This window comes from Gopherus evgoodei, chromosome 4 (assembly GCF_007399415.2).
Source record: "Gopherus evgoodei ecotype Sinaloan lineage chromosome 4, rGopEvg1_v1.p, whole genome shotgun sequence".
Taxonomy (NCBI): Eukaryota; Metazoa; Chordata; order Testudines; family Testudinidae; genus Gopherus; species Gopherus evgoodei.
Window position 1 is genome coordinate 28999619 of NC_044325.1, and position 15380 is coordinate 29014998.

Sequence of the window (15380 nt, forward strand, 5' to 3'; positions counted from 1 at the left end):
CGTAGGGACAGGAAGAAGAATGACTCGCACCATCCTCCCCCTTCCCACAACCCATGGCGCCAAAATGGGACGAGGCGCTCTGTGGGATAGCTGCCCATAATGCACCACTCCCAATACCACTGCAAATGTGGCCACGCTGCAAAGCTGTCAGTGTGGCCACACTCCAACACTTTCCCTACACAGCTGTATGAACACAGCTGTAATTGCCAGCGCTGCACACCTCCAAGTGTAGCCAAGCCCTGGGAGGGGGGATTGATCTAAGATACACAACTTCAGCTATGCTATTCGTGTAGCTGAAGTTGAAGTATCTTAGTTTGACTTACCTGGCCATCCTCACAGCAGCGAGTCGACTGCCACGGCTCGACACTGCTTACTCCTTCTGCTGAGGTGGAGTACGGGCGTCGATTTGCAGATCGATTTATTGCATCTACACGAGATGCGATGAATTGATCCCCGATGGATTGATTACTACCCGGATTGATTAGTACCCACCGATCCGGCAGGTAGTATAGATGTACCCTTAGTAAAGACCAAACTAAAATCCGCTTTTGATCAAGTTTCCTATCAAACACAGGTCTCTTGCATTATGAGATTGTCTGAATGGTGCTAAAGACTTATTAAATATGAGATGCTTCTAAAAATGTCTCTAAATAAATCCCAGGTGAATAATTGGATTAACTGTCAATGGAATTTTTAGATCCACAAAACGTTTATCTGGTTAGAATACACACATTGTTCCTGGCTCTGTCACTGACTTGGCACGAGACCTTGTGCAAGATATGTAGCATGCAGAAGAAGGGCTTTGTGTGTTTGAATGGGGACACTGAATTAATAGATAAAGTCCTATATTAAAATATTTTGCAGTTATTATATGTAGTATTAATAGGTCATCATCCATTTTAGAAATGTTAGATGTTTTTGTTTCTCTTTTTCTTTTCAAACAGCCCTCAGGCATGCTTTCTGTTTTGGGATGATATTGTGTTACATTTTCTATAATAAAAAAATATTTGAAGATACTATCGAAACCTCATCAGCTCAAGACTGATGGTTTATTTGGCCTTTTCTTTGACAATACACATTAGGTCAATACAAAATCAAAATAACCAAATGAAAGTTTCTCAACAATAGTTGGATGGCTAACTGTGACCAACCCAGGAACTCTTTAGCTCCTCCTTCAAGAACTGCCACTATGGGAATCTTAAAGCAATTTAATAAACTTTAATAGCACAGAAATATTGAATATCCTTTGACTATTAAACCAAATATTGATAATACCAAAACAACACCAAAAATTAATGGCAGATCCAGATTGGGTCACCAGGCATTTACCTAGTCACTTTAGTGGATTGGTATGCTTCTACATGTGGTACAGAATGGCAGCACTTTGTGCTCCACTCTGTCTGCTCTTGTGTAACAGGCAGAGGGAGCGAAGCCCAGGTCAGAATTATCCCTTGCTCGCTATGCTTCATGTATGATGCTCAAAACCCCTGGACTGAAAGCCTTTCTAGTGCCTTAACAGAGGAAAAAGCTTTACACTTGGAGAGTAGTAGAAAGATAGTCCTTGATGCTCCTGTTTCCTTCCCTTTATCAGTAGCAGCAGCTGCCCCTTTTCAAAGACTGGGGGAAAGAATCCCATAGCTTTGTTGCTTTTGTCCATTGTGCTATAGAACCAGAAAATAATTTGCTGGTGGTGCTAATCATGTCAGCTGCATTAGAGAATGGGAGGCAAGGAACACACTCCCAACGGTGCTGCCCTTCCATGATGATAGGGTGTGGATTCTTTTGGACCACAATTTCAAATAGGTATATGCACAAATATTCTGATACGTGCATAAATTAAGATTGTGGGCATAAACAGAGTATTTAGTGGAGTGCAAAGCTATCTACTGTACTATGAGCTATAAAAGTAATATGTCAGAAATCAAAGTGAAAACTACGCAAAGAAATATAAAGAAAATAGTTTCAACGTAATCAATGATTTTGTAAAACACATTAGAAATGTTCTGCCTTTTCATTAGTGTGATGATGTGTTGGGGTTTTACATCTGTCAGTATCTTTCATTCCATTTCAGGATTGTTCTTGAAGAGATATTCTGCCTATAGACAAAAGATTGACAAAAAGTAATGTTAACAGTGTTACAGACTCTTAAGTGTTAAATTTTAAACTTCCCCAAATTAACAGAAGTTTAGAGGATGACACCACTTTAAATAAAACCAAAGCAGCTATTATGTAGGTCCAAGATGGTAAAGCTGTAAGCCCTGATAGATATGCCATCAATTTCTATAAGACATTTTTTAATATTATCACCCCTCTTTACACAAAGTGTACAATTACTTCAAGCAAACAAAGATTGTACCACCTATTACTGAGGCCACATTGTCTTTCCCCATAAAGATAAAAATCCAGGAATGCGTACATCTTATCTCCCATTTTTTTTTCCTGAATGTAGATCATAATTCTTGCCAAGATGTTAATAGACTGAGAGCCCTCCCTGCCCCCTACAGATGCATATCATTCTGGTTCTGTACATCACTGGGCAGTGAGCAACAATGTAAGGACATTATATACTGCCCACAGTAGCACAAAACAGAACTCTTGTCATACAGTAGCACAAAATGTCACATAAGGGTGTGGAAAATTCACACCCCTGAGTAATGCAGTTATATTGACCAAACTCCCAGTGTAGACAGTGCTGTCTTGATAGGAGGGCTTCTCCCATCAATATAGCTTCACTAAGGGCTGGTCTACACTGCTGGGAGTGAGGAGGCGATCGATTTAAGATACGCAACTTCAGCTACAAGAACAGCGTAGCTGAAGTCGATGTATCTTATTTCGACTTACCTCCCGTCCTCACAGCGCGAGATCAATGGCTGTGGCTCCCCCATTGACTCTGCTTCTGCCTCTTGCCCTGGTGGAGTTCCAGAATCGACGGGGAGCGCAGCGGGGATCAATTTATCGCATCTAGATGAGGTGCAATAAATCGATCCCCAATAGATCAATTGCTACCCACCAATCCAGCAGGTAGTGTGGACATACCCTAAGGCATAGAGTGGCTACACTAGTGAGCTTACAGTGGTGTAGCTGTACCAATGCAACCTGTCTAGTGTAAACATTGCATAAGGGCATGGCTACACTTGCAGATGTAGAGTGCTGTGAGTTAAACCCATCTTCATACAGCACAGTAGGGAAAGTGCTGCAGTCTGTCCACACTGACAGCTTCAAGTGCACTGGTGTGGCCACATTTGCGGCACTTGCAGCATCATTGGGAGCATTGCATTATGGGCAGCTATCCTAGCATGCAAGTGACTGCAACATGCTTTTCCAAGGGGGGGAAGGAGGAGTGTGTATGTGGGGGGAGAGAGTGTTCAGCATGCTATCTTGTAAGTTCAGACCCCTCTCTCTGCCCCCCTGCCTCTCTCTCACTCACTCAAAGCAAACAGTAAATGTTTGCTTTTCTTGGAGCTGATAAGCAGCCAGCTTCTCCAAAACGGAGCTTTGAAAGGGCATTTCCACATTCCTGCAGCCGATTTCACAATGACAAGAGTGGCCACTTGACTTAAGGGGATTATGGGACATTTCCGGAGGCTGATCAGAATGCAGTAATGCAACACCTTGTTCACACTGGCGCCACGGCGCTCCAGTGGGGGCGCAGCAAATGTTATTCCATTCGCCAAGGTGGAGCACCACTGTAGCTGCAGAGTCAGGGTGCTCTGCATGCCTTGCCAGTGTGGATGAGGAGTGAGCAAGGGTGCCTAGGGCTGCTTTATTGCGCTGTAATTCGCAAGTGTAGCCAAGGCCATAGTATTACAAGGGTGCAGCTGCAGCGCTCTTAAGTGTAGAGAAGCCCGTAGAGAAAGCATCTGTTAATATTTCCCCTTTGCTCCATGCAAATATTTTTTTATTTATGGTTTTACATGAAAATTAGGTAAGATCACAAGGATGGCAGTAATTCTGCTCATCCTCTTTTATGGCTCACTTGGGAGCTAGGCTGTGTGTTTGTGCAGGGTGTTAAGGGGGCATAAGGTGCCTCCTTATTTCCCTGTGTGAGCAACCTGCTTTGGAGATCCTGTGTGGTGGGTGGAGAGTGGGAAGGCAGTAGAGGCCCAGCCTCCCATCCCAGTATATTAGCCAGTGCAGCTCAGCTGGCACAGAGGGTGAGCCAGGACCAAATTGTGAGTGTCCCTACCATACTCCTGGGCAGTGCAGCTACATTCCATCCCTTAGTTGGGCTATTTCTAAGGTGTCAATCCAATCCAAAAAGATTAGGTTTCTGTATACTCTACTTTTCATAACAACTCTTGGTCTCCTGAACAGTAGCAATTTGAGTTTGGGCCTGCTTCTGCTGCTGTTTAAGTTAATGGGAATTTGCCAGTGGTGTCAACTGGAAGAGAACTGGGCTCTTTCTTTGATTTCATAAGCCTTTGCTATCAAAGAGATGCTACTGTTTTAGTGCATTTTTCCTTTGAGCCATGTCAAAGGTATCTGAGAAAACATAATAATTATCTTACCAGGAAGTCAACTGGATCATCAGGCCTGATCTTGCAACATTCATTCAGCCCTTGCATAAGTGTTGGCATGACATTCTTCATTAAGTAGTTCCTTAGAGGAATGGACTGGGCTTCAAGTAATTCCTGTTCCTGCCTCTTCACTTCCTCTAGACGTTTATTCTAGAAGTAATAATTAAAAAAAAATTCAATCTTCTATTAAATAGCATTTGCCAAAATCTAGAATGGTGGCTTGTAGGAAAAACACGATGAGTTAGAAATACTGGTCATTCCTTTAAAATGTATGAACAATTTCTACCTGTGGTTCTTGCATTTGAAGGATGGGGTGCAAGGATGGGAGGGGAGGAGGAGAGAAGAAAAGGACTCAGTCCAGTGAAGAATGAGACCATCTCTCTTCTACTGTTTCTTTTGATTTTCCTCTCTATCATCTAAGGTTGGCTGAGTCTGAAGATGTTTTCCACTGCTCCTATTGCCAAAAGGTGAAAACATTTGCAAGTCCTAGTAAAAAAAAAACCAGTAATTTTTGCACGTGCCAGAAACTTCTTGAGCCCTTTTTGGGCACTGTTTTGAACTTCACAGAGAACTCTTTGATCTTACTGGATGGTTCTACAAAACAGCTCATACAATTTGTTTTTTTAAGTGCCAGTGGAGTTTCACCTTCTTACAGCTGCTGAAGTTGGCCTTAAGTTTGTTATAGTCCTTTCTTTCCCAGCAGTAACCTGGGTTATTGGTGGATATAGCAAACAGTACAAACTCTGGAGAACTCAGCGGACAGCTCTTTCACATTAAAAAGCTGGCGCAAGAGTTAGGTTCAAACAGTAGTGGCTGCTGAATGGGTGAGAGGAGGTCTAGGTGGCTGCCTTCCAAATCGAAGCAGATACTTCAGCTTTCCAAGTCCACATGGAGTTTGCCGTGTTGCAGCAGTGTTGGTCCCAGCATATATGAGAGACATAGTGGGTGAAAATACCTTTTAGTGCACCAACTCCTTTTGGTGAAAGAGACACGCTTTCAAGCTTACACAGACTCTTCGGGTCACAAAAGAGCTCTGTGAAAGCTTGTCTTTCACCAACAGAATTTGGTCTACTAAGATATCACCTCACCCACCTTGCCTGTAATAGCTCAGAAGTGACATTTGACAAACTTTGGATGTGGTTTGTGAGCATGGACACAGATAGCATGTGAACCTTTACCCAGAGGGAAATGGAGGTCTTGGATATAGCCTTCTTCTTGTTACTGTCCTTAGAGCAGATGGATAGTTATTTAGATTTCCAAAGTGCTTTTGTATTAAGATGTGGAGAAATTGGAGAGGGTCCAGAGAAGAGCAACAAGAATGATTAAAGGTCTTGAGAACATGACCTATGAAGGAAGGCTGAAAGAATTGGGTTTATTTAGTTTGGAAAAGAGAAGACTGAGAGGGGACATGATAGCAGTTTTCAGGTATCTAAAAGGGTGTCATCAGGAGGAGGGAGAAAACTTGTTCACCTTAGCCTCTAATGATAGAAACTGCAGCAAGGAAGATTTAGGTTGGACATTAGGAAAAAGTTCCTAACTATCAGGGTAGTTAAACACTGGAATAAATTGCCTAGGGAGGTTGTGGAATCTCCATCTCTGGAGATATTTAAGAGTAAGTTAGATAAATGTCTATCAGGGATGGTCTAGACAGTATTTGGTTCTGCCATGAGGGCAGGGGACTGGACTCCATGACCTCTCGAGGTCCCTTCCAGTTCTAGAGTCTATGAATCTATGAATTATATAGGTTAAACCTGATCACTCACTTTATATTCAGTGTGGAGTTTTCACTCCTGAGTGGTTGAAGCCTTTAGACAGTGCATAGATAAGACAATGGATTCATTAATATAAGAGTCCACATTGTGCTTTTAGATAAACTCTAGGAGAAAGCAAAACACTGCTTAATCCTCAAAAAAAAAAAAAAAAGATGATGTGTGGAGAGAGAGCAAGGGCTCTACTTGGTGCTCCTATATTTCAAACTAGAGTTACAGCAACTACAAATGCTACGTTAAAAGTGAGTAGTTTTGGGGCATTCTCTCAAAGATTCATAAGCACATTCAAAAGTGGAATTATTGGCCTGTATTTATATTATAAAAAATATAAGAGCTGCTTTCTGGGATATAATATCCCAACTCTACAGAGGACCAAAAAAATTGCTGGGGCATGCACTTACAGGTTATTCACCTAAGATCATTTGTGAGTCCTACCAACCGAAACCTGAGAGCGTGCTGAAGTAAACAGAAATAAATGTCAATGTGATTTTTTTGTACCTACTAGGGAAGACAACCCTGATTCCATAGTATGTACTAAAAGTGGACTTCTGATTGCATCATATACTTTACACTGTCCACTGAAAAGCCTTTCTATAGCTATCAGAGATGCTTATCTTTATAGGCTGTTAGATGGTCTGGACTGCAGTATTGAATGGATCTTTGGGTTAGATTTAAAGATCTTGTCTGAAGGTTATGTTCTATAAATAAAGACAGCCCACTCGTGATGTCAGAGAATGAAGGATGTCAAGGACAACTGGGCAAAAACAAAATTACATCCTGCCTGACTTTCCATAGTATCTTGGGAATCTGAAGAATGGGTGGGTGAGGAGCAGCCCAGCTCCATGCTCCAATCCTCGGATATTCTAGGTAATTTGCCAAAATCTGGGGCATTTAATTCACCTGGTTTGTCTCTAATAAGATATCAAAAAAGACGGTTACTCACCTTTGTAACTGTTGTTCTTCGAGATGTGTTGCTCATATCCATTCCAATTAGGTGTGCGCGCACCACGTGCACATTTGTCGGTAGATTTTTACCCTAGCAACACTCGGTGGGTCGGCTGGGCATCCCCTGGAGTGGCGCCGCTATGGCGCCGGATATATACCCCTGCCGACCCAACCACTCCTCAGTTCCTTCTTGCCGGCTACTCCGACAGTGGGGAAGGAGGGCGGGTTTGGAATGGATATGAGCAACACATCTCAAAGAACAACAGTTATAAAGGTGAGTAACTGTCTTTTCTTCTTCCAGTGCTTGCTCATATCGATTCCAATTAGGTGATTCCCAAGCCTTACCTAGGCGGTGGGGTCAGACTGAGATGTTGAAGAATGCAGAACTGCTGAGCCAAAGGCTGCATCATCTCTGGACTGTTGACCCAGAGCATAATGTGAAGCAAAGGTGTGGACTGAAGACCAGGTAGCTGCGCGACATATCTCCTGGATAGGAGATACACGAGCCAGGAAGGCGGCAGATGAAGCCTGAGCCCTGGTAGAATGCACGGTAATGTGGCTTTGAGAAATATGAGCCAAATCATAACAAGTGCGGATGCACGCCGTCACCCAAGAGGAGATCCTCTGAGAGGAAACAGATAGGCCTTTCATTTGGTCTGCTACCGCAAGAAAGAGTTGGGGCATTTTACAAAAGGGTTTTGTCCGGTCAATATAAAATGTGAGTGCTCTATGGACGTCCAGGGAGTGCAATTGTTGCTCCCGTCACGTTGAGTGTGGCTTTGGGAAGAAGACCGGGAGAAATATGTCCTGGTTAACATGAAATGCCGAAACCACCTTAGGGAGGAATGCTGGGTGTGGTCGCAACTGCACCTTGTCCCTGTGGAACACAGTGTTCAGCGGATCCACCGTAAGAGCCCTAAGCTCGGAGACTCGTCTGGCCAATGTAATGGCTATGAGGAAAGCTGTCTTCCAAGACAGTTAGAGTAGCGAGCAGGTTGCTAACGGCTCGAATGGGGAAGACATAAGTCTGGTTAAAACCAGGTTGAGGTCCCAGGTCGGGGCTGGGCGGCGTACTTAGGGATATAAGTGCTCCAAGCCCTTGAGGAACCTCGAAACAATAGGGTGTGAGAACACAGAGCAGCCACCTTCCCCTGGGGGGAAGGTAGAGATGGCTGCCAAGTTTACCCTCAGTGATGATACTGCTAGGCCCTGCTGTTTGAGAGACCAGAAGTAGTCCAAAATAGAGGGAATTGGGACCTCAGTGGGAGTAAGATTATGCATTTCGCACCAGCAGGAGAAACGCTTCCACTTGGCCAGATACGTTGACTGGGTGGAAGGTTTCCTGCTAACCCAGGAGAACTTGTCTTACTGATGCACAGCAATGTAACTCTGACTGGTTTAGCCATGCAGCAGCCACACCGTGAGGTGAAGGGCCTGCAGGTCTGGGTGGCGAAGTCTGCCTTGGTCCTGAGTTATGAGGTCTGGGTGAAGTGGCAGGGTAATTGGGTTGGCTATCGACAGGTCGAGCAACATGGTGCACCAGTGCTGCCTGGGCCACGCTGGAGCGATCATGATGATGCGCGCTCTGTCCCTGTGGAGTTTTAGCAGGACCTTGTGAACCAGCGGGAACGGTGGGAAGGCATAAAGCAGCTGGCTCTTCCACGGCATCAGGAAAGCGTCCGAGATTGATCCTGGGGAGAGACCTTGGAAGGATCAGAACATCTGGCATTTCCTGTTCATGCGGGAAGCAAACAGGTCTATATGGGGAAATCCCCACTTCTGGAAAACAGAATGAATAACGTCCGGGCGGATTGACCACTCGTGAGACAGGAAGGACCTGCTGAGTTGATCCACCAGAGTGTTTCGAACCCCTGGGAGAAAGGACGCTACCAGGTCTATCGAGTGGGCTATGCGAAAGTCCCAGAGTTGGATGGCCTCCTGACAAAAGGGGGAAGATCGTGTCCCTCCCTGCTTGTTTATGTAGTACATGGCTGTTGTGTTGTCTGTAAACACTGAGACACAACGGCCTTGTAAATATTGCTGGAACGCCTGGCAAGCCAGGTGGACTGCTCTCAGTTCTCGGATATTTATGTGTAGTGCCAGCTCCTGAGATGACCAGAGGCCTTGAGTACAAAGGTGTCCGAGGTGAACACCCCAGCCAAGAGATGACGTGTCCGTCATCAGGGACATTGAGGGTTGGGGCGGATGGAACGGCAGCCCTGTACACACCAGGGAGGGAGTCAGCCACCAGTCTAGGGAGCCTAGGGTGCTCAGGGAAATGGTGACTATCATGTCTATTGGTTCCCTGCCTGGGCGGTATACTGAGTTGAGCCAAGCTTGGAGAGGATGGAGGCGGAGCCTGGTGTATTTGGTCACGAACGTGCAGGCAGCCATGTGACCCAGGAGACCGAGACAAGTGCGAGCCGAGGTCGTCGGGAAATTCTGTAGACCTCAGATGATTGTTGCCATTGCCTGAAACCGCGGCTGTGGCAAGCAGGCCCTGGCTAGATTGGAGTCCAGGATAGCTCCTATGAAGTCTAACCTCTGTGTGGAAACCAGAGTGGATTTTTCTATATTGATCATCAGGCCTAGACGTGTGAATAGGTCCTTGACGATGCCCACATGCTGGGTGACTTGTGTCTCGGAGGCCCCTCGGACGAGCCAATCGTCCAGATATGGAAAAACGTGTATCCGACGTCGGCGGAGATAGGTGGCAACTACAGCCATACACTTTGTAAATACCCTTGGGGCTGCAGAAATGCCAAACGGCAGGACCATAAACTGGAAATGCTGACAGTTGGCTACGAAGCAGAGGTACCTCCTGTGCAGAGGAAAAATGGCGATGTGAAAGTACGCGTTCTTCATGTCGAGGGCGGCATACCAGTCTCCAAGATCCAAGGACGGGATAATGGTCCCCAGGGATACCATGCGGAACTTCAACTTTATCATAAACTGGTTGAGTCCTCTCAGGTCTAGGATAGGTCTGAGATCTCCCTTCGACTTGGGGATTAGGAAATAACGGGAGTAAAACCCCTTGCCCCTTTCGTCCTTTGGTACCTCCTCTATAGCTCCCATGGCGAGGAGCGTCCGCACCTCTTGCATGAGGAATTGCTTGTGAGAGGGGTCCCTGAAGAGGAATGGGATTGGAGAGTGGGAGGGTGGGGCTGAAATAAATTGAAGATGGTACCCATACTCCACCGTGCGTAGGACCCAGCGATCTGAAGTTAACTGGGACCATGCCGGGAGGAAGTAGGAGAGACGGTTGGAGAAGGGAGGAGAAGGATCCTGGCCTGTAACTGGTACGCCGCCCTCGGGCGCACCTTCAAAAGTTCGTCTTTGGTCCCGCTGGTGGTTTCGAGGGACCTTGATTTTGGCCCCCTTGGGGTCCTGTCGTCTACGACCACCTCAGCCGCACCGCCTACCAAAATCCTGTCTTTGTCTAGGCGCAGAGTACAGGCAGTGAGGCTGGGGACAGAAAGGCCTGCATTGGGTCACCGGCGTACGCATTCCGAGAGAGCGTATTATGACCCTGTTGTCCTTTAGGCTTTGCAGCCTGGGGTCAGTGTTTTCCGAGAAGATACCTTTACCATCAAACAGCAAGTCCTGAATGGTATACTGGAGCTCTGGTGGGAGGCTTGAAACCTGAAGCCATGAGATGCGCCTCATGGCAACACCCGAGGCCAGAGTCCTGGCTGCTGAGTCGGCTGCATCCAATGAAGCCTGGAGGGAAGTTCTGGCCACCTTTTCCCCTTTCTCCAAGAGGGCAGCGAACTCTTGGCAGGAGTCTTGAGGGAGTAGCTCCGTAAACTTCCCCTCCGCCGCCCAAGTGTTATAATTATAGCAGCTAAGCAGGGCTTGTTGATTTGCCACCCGGAGCTGTAGGGCACCTGCTGAGTACACTTTGCAGCTGAGTAAGTCCATTCGCCTAGCCTCCTTCGATTTCGGGGCTGGCGCCTGCTGGTCATGGCGTTCCCTCTCATTAACAGATTGGGCGACTACTGAGCAGGGAGAAGGATGGACATACAAGTACTCGTACCCTTTAGAGGGCACCATGTATTTACGCTCAACTCCCCTGGCTGCAGGAGGGATAGAGGCTGGAGACTGCCATATAGTATCAGCATTGGCCTGGATGGTCCGAATAAATGGTAGGGCCACTCTGGTGGGGGCATCCGCCGACAGAATGTCCACTACCGGGTCCTCTACCTCTGGGACCTCCTTCACCTGGAGGTTCATATTGAGTGCTACCCTCCTCAGGAGGTCCTGATGGACTCTCAGGTCGACTGGAGGAGGGCCCAAGGAGGATGTTCCTGCAACTGCCTCATCTGGAGAAGAGGAAGAGGAGATGCCAGAGACGAGCGGGTCCTGTGTGGCCTCTTGCTCTTGGGCGACCTCCTGCTCCAGTGGAACCTGGGAGTCCGGTGGGTGAACTAGGGCTTTCTCTGTAGCAGTCAGAGGGGGACGGCTAACTGTTGCCACTGGCACTCGGTGCTCTGATAGGATAGAGTGGGACAGAACTACTGGTATGCCTTGGGCCTGGTGGTACGCCGAAGGTGTCCAGAATGACCACTGATGGGGGCCTTGGTCCTGGGCCTGGGCCTCTTAGAAGACTCTGGTGGGCACATCGGAATCGCGGTCCTGTGCATAAGAGCTGTCCGCATGGGACGACACTGATGTGTGTCTGGATGGCCATGGAGGGGCTGAAAAGCCCTGGGCAGAGTCTCTGTCTCTAGCAGATCTTGCTCTACTCAGCACCGGGGACTGGTACTGGGAGGCATACCGGTACCAGGAACGAGATCAGGACCTGTGACCGGAGCAGTGCCGGGAGGTCAACCGAGATCTCGAGGCTCGACGTCGGGAGTGGCTACGGGAGTCACGGTGCCTGGAGCGGTGCCGGGAGCTGGAGTGGTGCCGAGAGTAGCGGGCCGGCGAACGCGATACTGAACAGTGCCGCGAGTGTAACCGCTACCAAGGAGGAGAACGATGCTGGGACTGTGAGCGGTGCCGGGAGCAGGATCGCCGACGGGACCTAGAACATCTGCAGGGCCGTGATCATGAACAGTGACACTCTGCTGTGCTGACAGAGGACGGTCTTATCAAGGCAGGCTTGCTGATAGACTGTATTACCCGCACAGGCAGTGCCGGGGGTTGAGGCAGCGTCGACTCCGTCATGGCAATCAGATCCCTCGCCATTGAGAATGTCTCCGGCGTGGATGGAATAGTAAGTTCAACCACGGCTCGCGACAGGCACTGGACTCGACGGCCCTTGTGGGACCGGAATCGATGCTGCCGATGTCGTCGGTGCCGTGGCAGGTGTCGGTGCTGGGCGATCCAACTTAGACGAGCTCTCTGGCTGCAATGCAGGTGGCACAGAACCAGCAGGAGTCTTAGGCTCTCTCGACATCGGGGAGAGGGAGCGGTGCCGAGTCAACTTTGGTGCCAGCGACGGCCAGTGCCGAGAGGCCTTGGCAGTACCGGCGCAGTCCGGTGCTGAGGAGGCGCTTCTGCCCGCAGATTGTCCAGCGCTTGGACATGAGGAGCTGTTTTAGCCTCCATGAGGAGCTGTTTTAGCCGAAAGTCCTGCTCCTTTTTTGTTCTCGGCTTAAAGGCCTTGCAAATGCGACACTTGTCTGCCAGGTGAGATTCCCCAAGGCACTTAAAACAGGAGTCGTGTGGATCTCCTGTCGGCATTGGCATGTGACAGGCCAAGCACAGGTTGAAACCCGGTGAACCGCGCATGGGGCCCGGCACCAGGTGCGGGGAAGGGGCTAATCCCCAAACCCCTCTTAACTATAACACTAACTATGAATGATAAGAATTAACTATAACTATATAACTTTGAACTATATACACAAAAAGTAACTAGAGAACTACGAGTAGCTAGGGAGGTGGAGGTCAGTAAAACCGCACTCCACAGTTCCAACGACCAACACGGGCGGTAAGAAGGAACTGAGGGGCGGTTGCGTCGGCAGGGGTATATATCTGGCGCCATAGCGGCGCCACTCCAGGGGGCGCCCAGCCGACCCACCGAGTGTTGTTAGGGTAACAATCTTCCGATGAACGTGCACGTGGCGCGCACACACCTAATTGGAATCAATATGAGCAAGCACTCGAAGAAGAATTCGCAGATACTTCAACTGCAGTGTGCTGGGGATGCAAACATTGTTTCAAAATATGGGATGCTTTGCTAAGTCCAACTTTTGAGACATTCTTCTTGCCCCTGACGATGATTGCTATAAGGAAAGCAATAAGAGCCCAAACACAGAAGGCTTCTGACAGGAGTTGAGGGCTGTGAGTGCCCCTTGCCAGTTTACATATGCCACTGGAGCTTGTTAGTCACACTGTGTTGGGCTAGCAGTGGTTCCCAGGCAAGAAGAGCTAAGCATATTACCAGTAACTCCAGTACATTCAAGCACTAACAGAGTGCCCAAACGGACACCTCAGCCTGAAATAGTGGCATCCAAGATTATGCAGATAAGGCAAGAGAGGAAGGGGAAAAAGATAAAAGCCAAGACCTGCTAAAAATTTAGTGGTGAGGAAAGCGATCATAGCAGGATCTTTCAAGTTCTGTGGGATAGAGAAAAGATTTCCTCCAAGAAGGAAAGTGTGCAATCTTCTGGAGCAGAAAAGTCTCAAATGGATGGAGATTAAATCAAGGGCACCAAATACAAAGCCTACAAAACAGAGAGCTGGAGAATATGCCTGGCCAGATATGATTACTGTCCCCCAGTTGGGGGAACCGCTGCACTGGGGCACTTGAAGCAGCTGAGCAGAGTGTGCTGTTAGTCAGGGCATGTCTACACTTGCCATGGATCGACACTGTGATGATCGACACACCGGGAGTTGATTGAGTGTGTCTAGGGAAGAGCCGCTAAATCAACCACAGATCGCTCTCCAGTGGACTCCGGTACTCCACCAGAACGAGAAGCATAAGGTAAGTCGACAGGAGAGTTTCTCCCGTCGACCCAGTATGGTGTAGACACTGCAATAAGTCGACCTAAGCTACGTCAACTCCAGCTACGTTATTCACGTAGCTGGAGTTGCGTAACTTAGGTCAACTTAACCCCATAGTGTAGATCTGCCCTCACAAGAGACCAACAAAGTCAGTCAACATAAGGAGAAGGAATAAAAAAGAGTCTTAACACTAGCATAAATACCCATCTTCTGAGAGAAGAGGTTACTCAATGGTTAGCCAATCACGCAACCTCTGAAAAGTGGTGAACTGCCTCTGGTATTCAGTCTAATGAGGCCAGAAGGGAGGAATTATTCTCTTTGATGCTGCCGTTTTTGACCCTGGCTTTCTTTTTTTCTTTCCCCAAACACTTTCTTTGCCCTCGTTTTCTCTTTGTTTGATCTTCCTTGCCTGCTTCATTCCATTTTGCTAGAAAAATAAAGGGGGAGGAAGGACTAAGGTAACTGCTGTTCCTTGCTTATTGCATGTAGTAGGCACACAAACACAAAAAAAAGGAAAGAAAAGAAAAGAGAGGAAATAAGGCTGGATGGACTGAAAAGGGGATGCTACGGTAGGTACACTACAGAGGGGAGAGAATTAAATTACAAGGTGTCAAATTCAAAACTAATAAAAGGAAATACTATTTTAATTCAACACAGTTTAGCCTGCAAAACTCTGGACCACAAGGCATCACGGAGGCCAAGCGCTGAGCAGGATTCTAAAAATTATTAAACCTATGTAGATAACATGAACATCAGGGTTATAAAAGTAAATATTAAATATTAAGCAAAAAACAAACAAGGGCTCTGGAAGGGATTTAAGTCCTTAAAATGAGGGCATAATCCAACATCTAACTCTTGAGAGTTATAAGGAAACGTTCCCCGGGGGGCAGAGCGTCCCATAATTGCCTGCTAAAGGGTTTATTTTCCTGAAGCATTTAGTACTGGCCACTGTCAGACCCAGGGTGCTACATAGGACCACTGATCTGATGCAGTATGGCAATTCCTATGTTTCTATAGACAGAGTTAAGTACTGCAGATAGTTGACAAATGTTGAATCCTTATCAGTGGAGGCATAAAGATGACAATCAAGACTTTAGCAGACAGGATGAGAGAAGAAAGTAAACTGGAAAGTTCCTGGCAGGATGGAGGAGGAGGAGAAGGAGGAGGAAAAAAATGCTCATATTATAGTAGACAATTA

At 47.2% G+C, this 15380-nt stretch overlaps 1 protein-coding gene across 1 annotated transcript in view; it reads right to left on the reverse strand.

Annotated features, from left to right (window-relative positions):
- Positions 1-293: 293 nt before the first annotated feature.
- Positions 294-15380, reverse strand: part of AK7 (adenylate kinase 7) — a 57956-nt gene continuing 42869 nt past the window's right edge. The window contains exons 17-18 of the mRNA XM_030558800.1: positions 4509-4667; positions 294-2096 (exon numbers count right to left, since the gene is read on the reverse strand). Of these exons, the coding sequence (XP_030414660.1) occupies positions 2058-2096; positions 4509-4667 (198 nt within the window). The 3' untranslated portion in view covers positions 294-2057. The remainder of the gene's footprint in view (positions 2097-4508; positions 4668-15380) is intronic.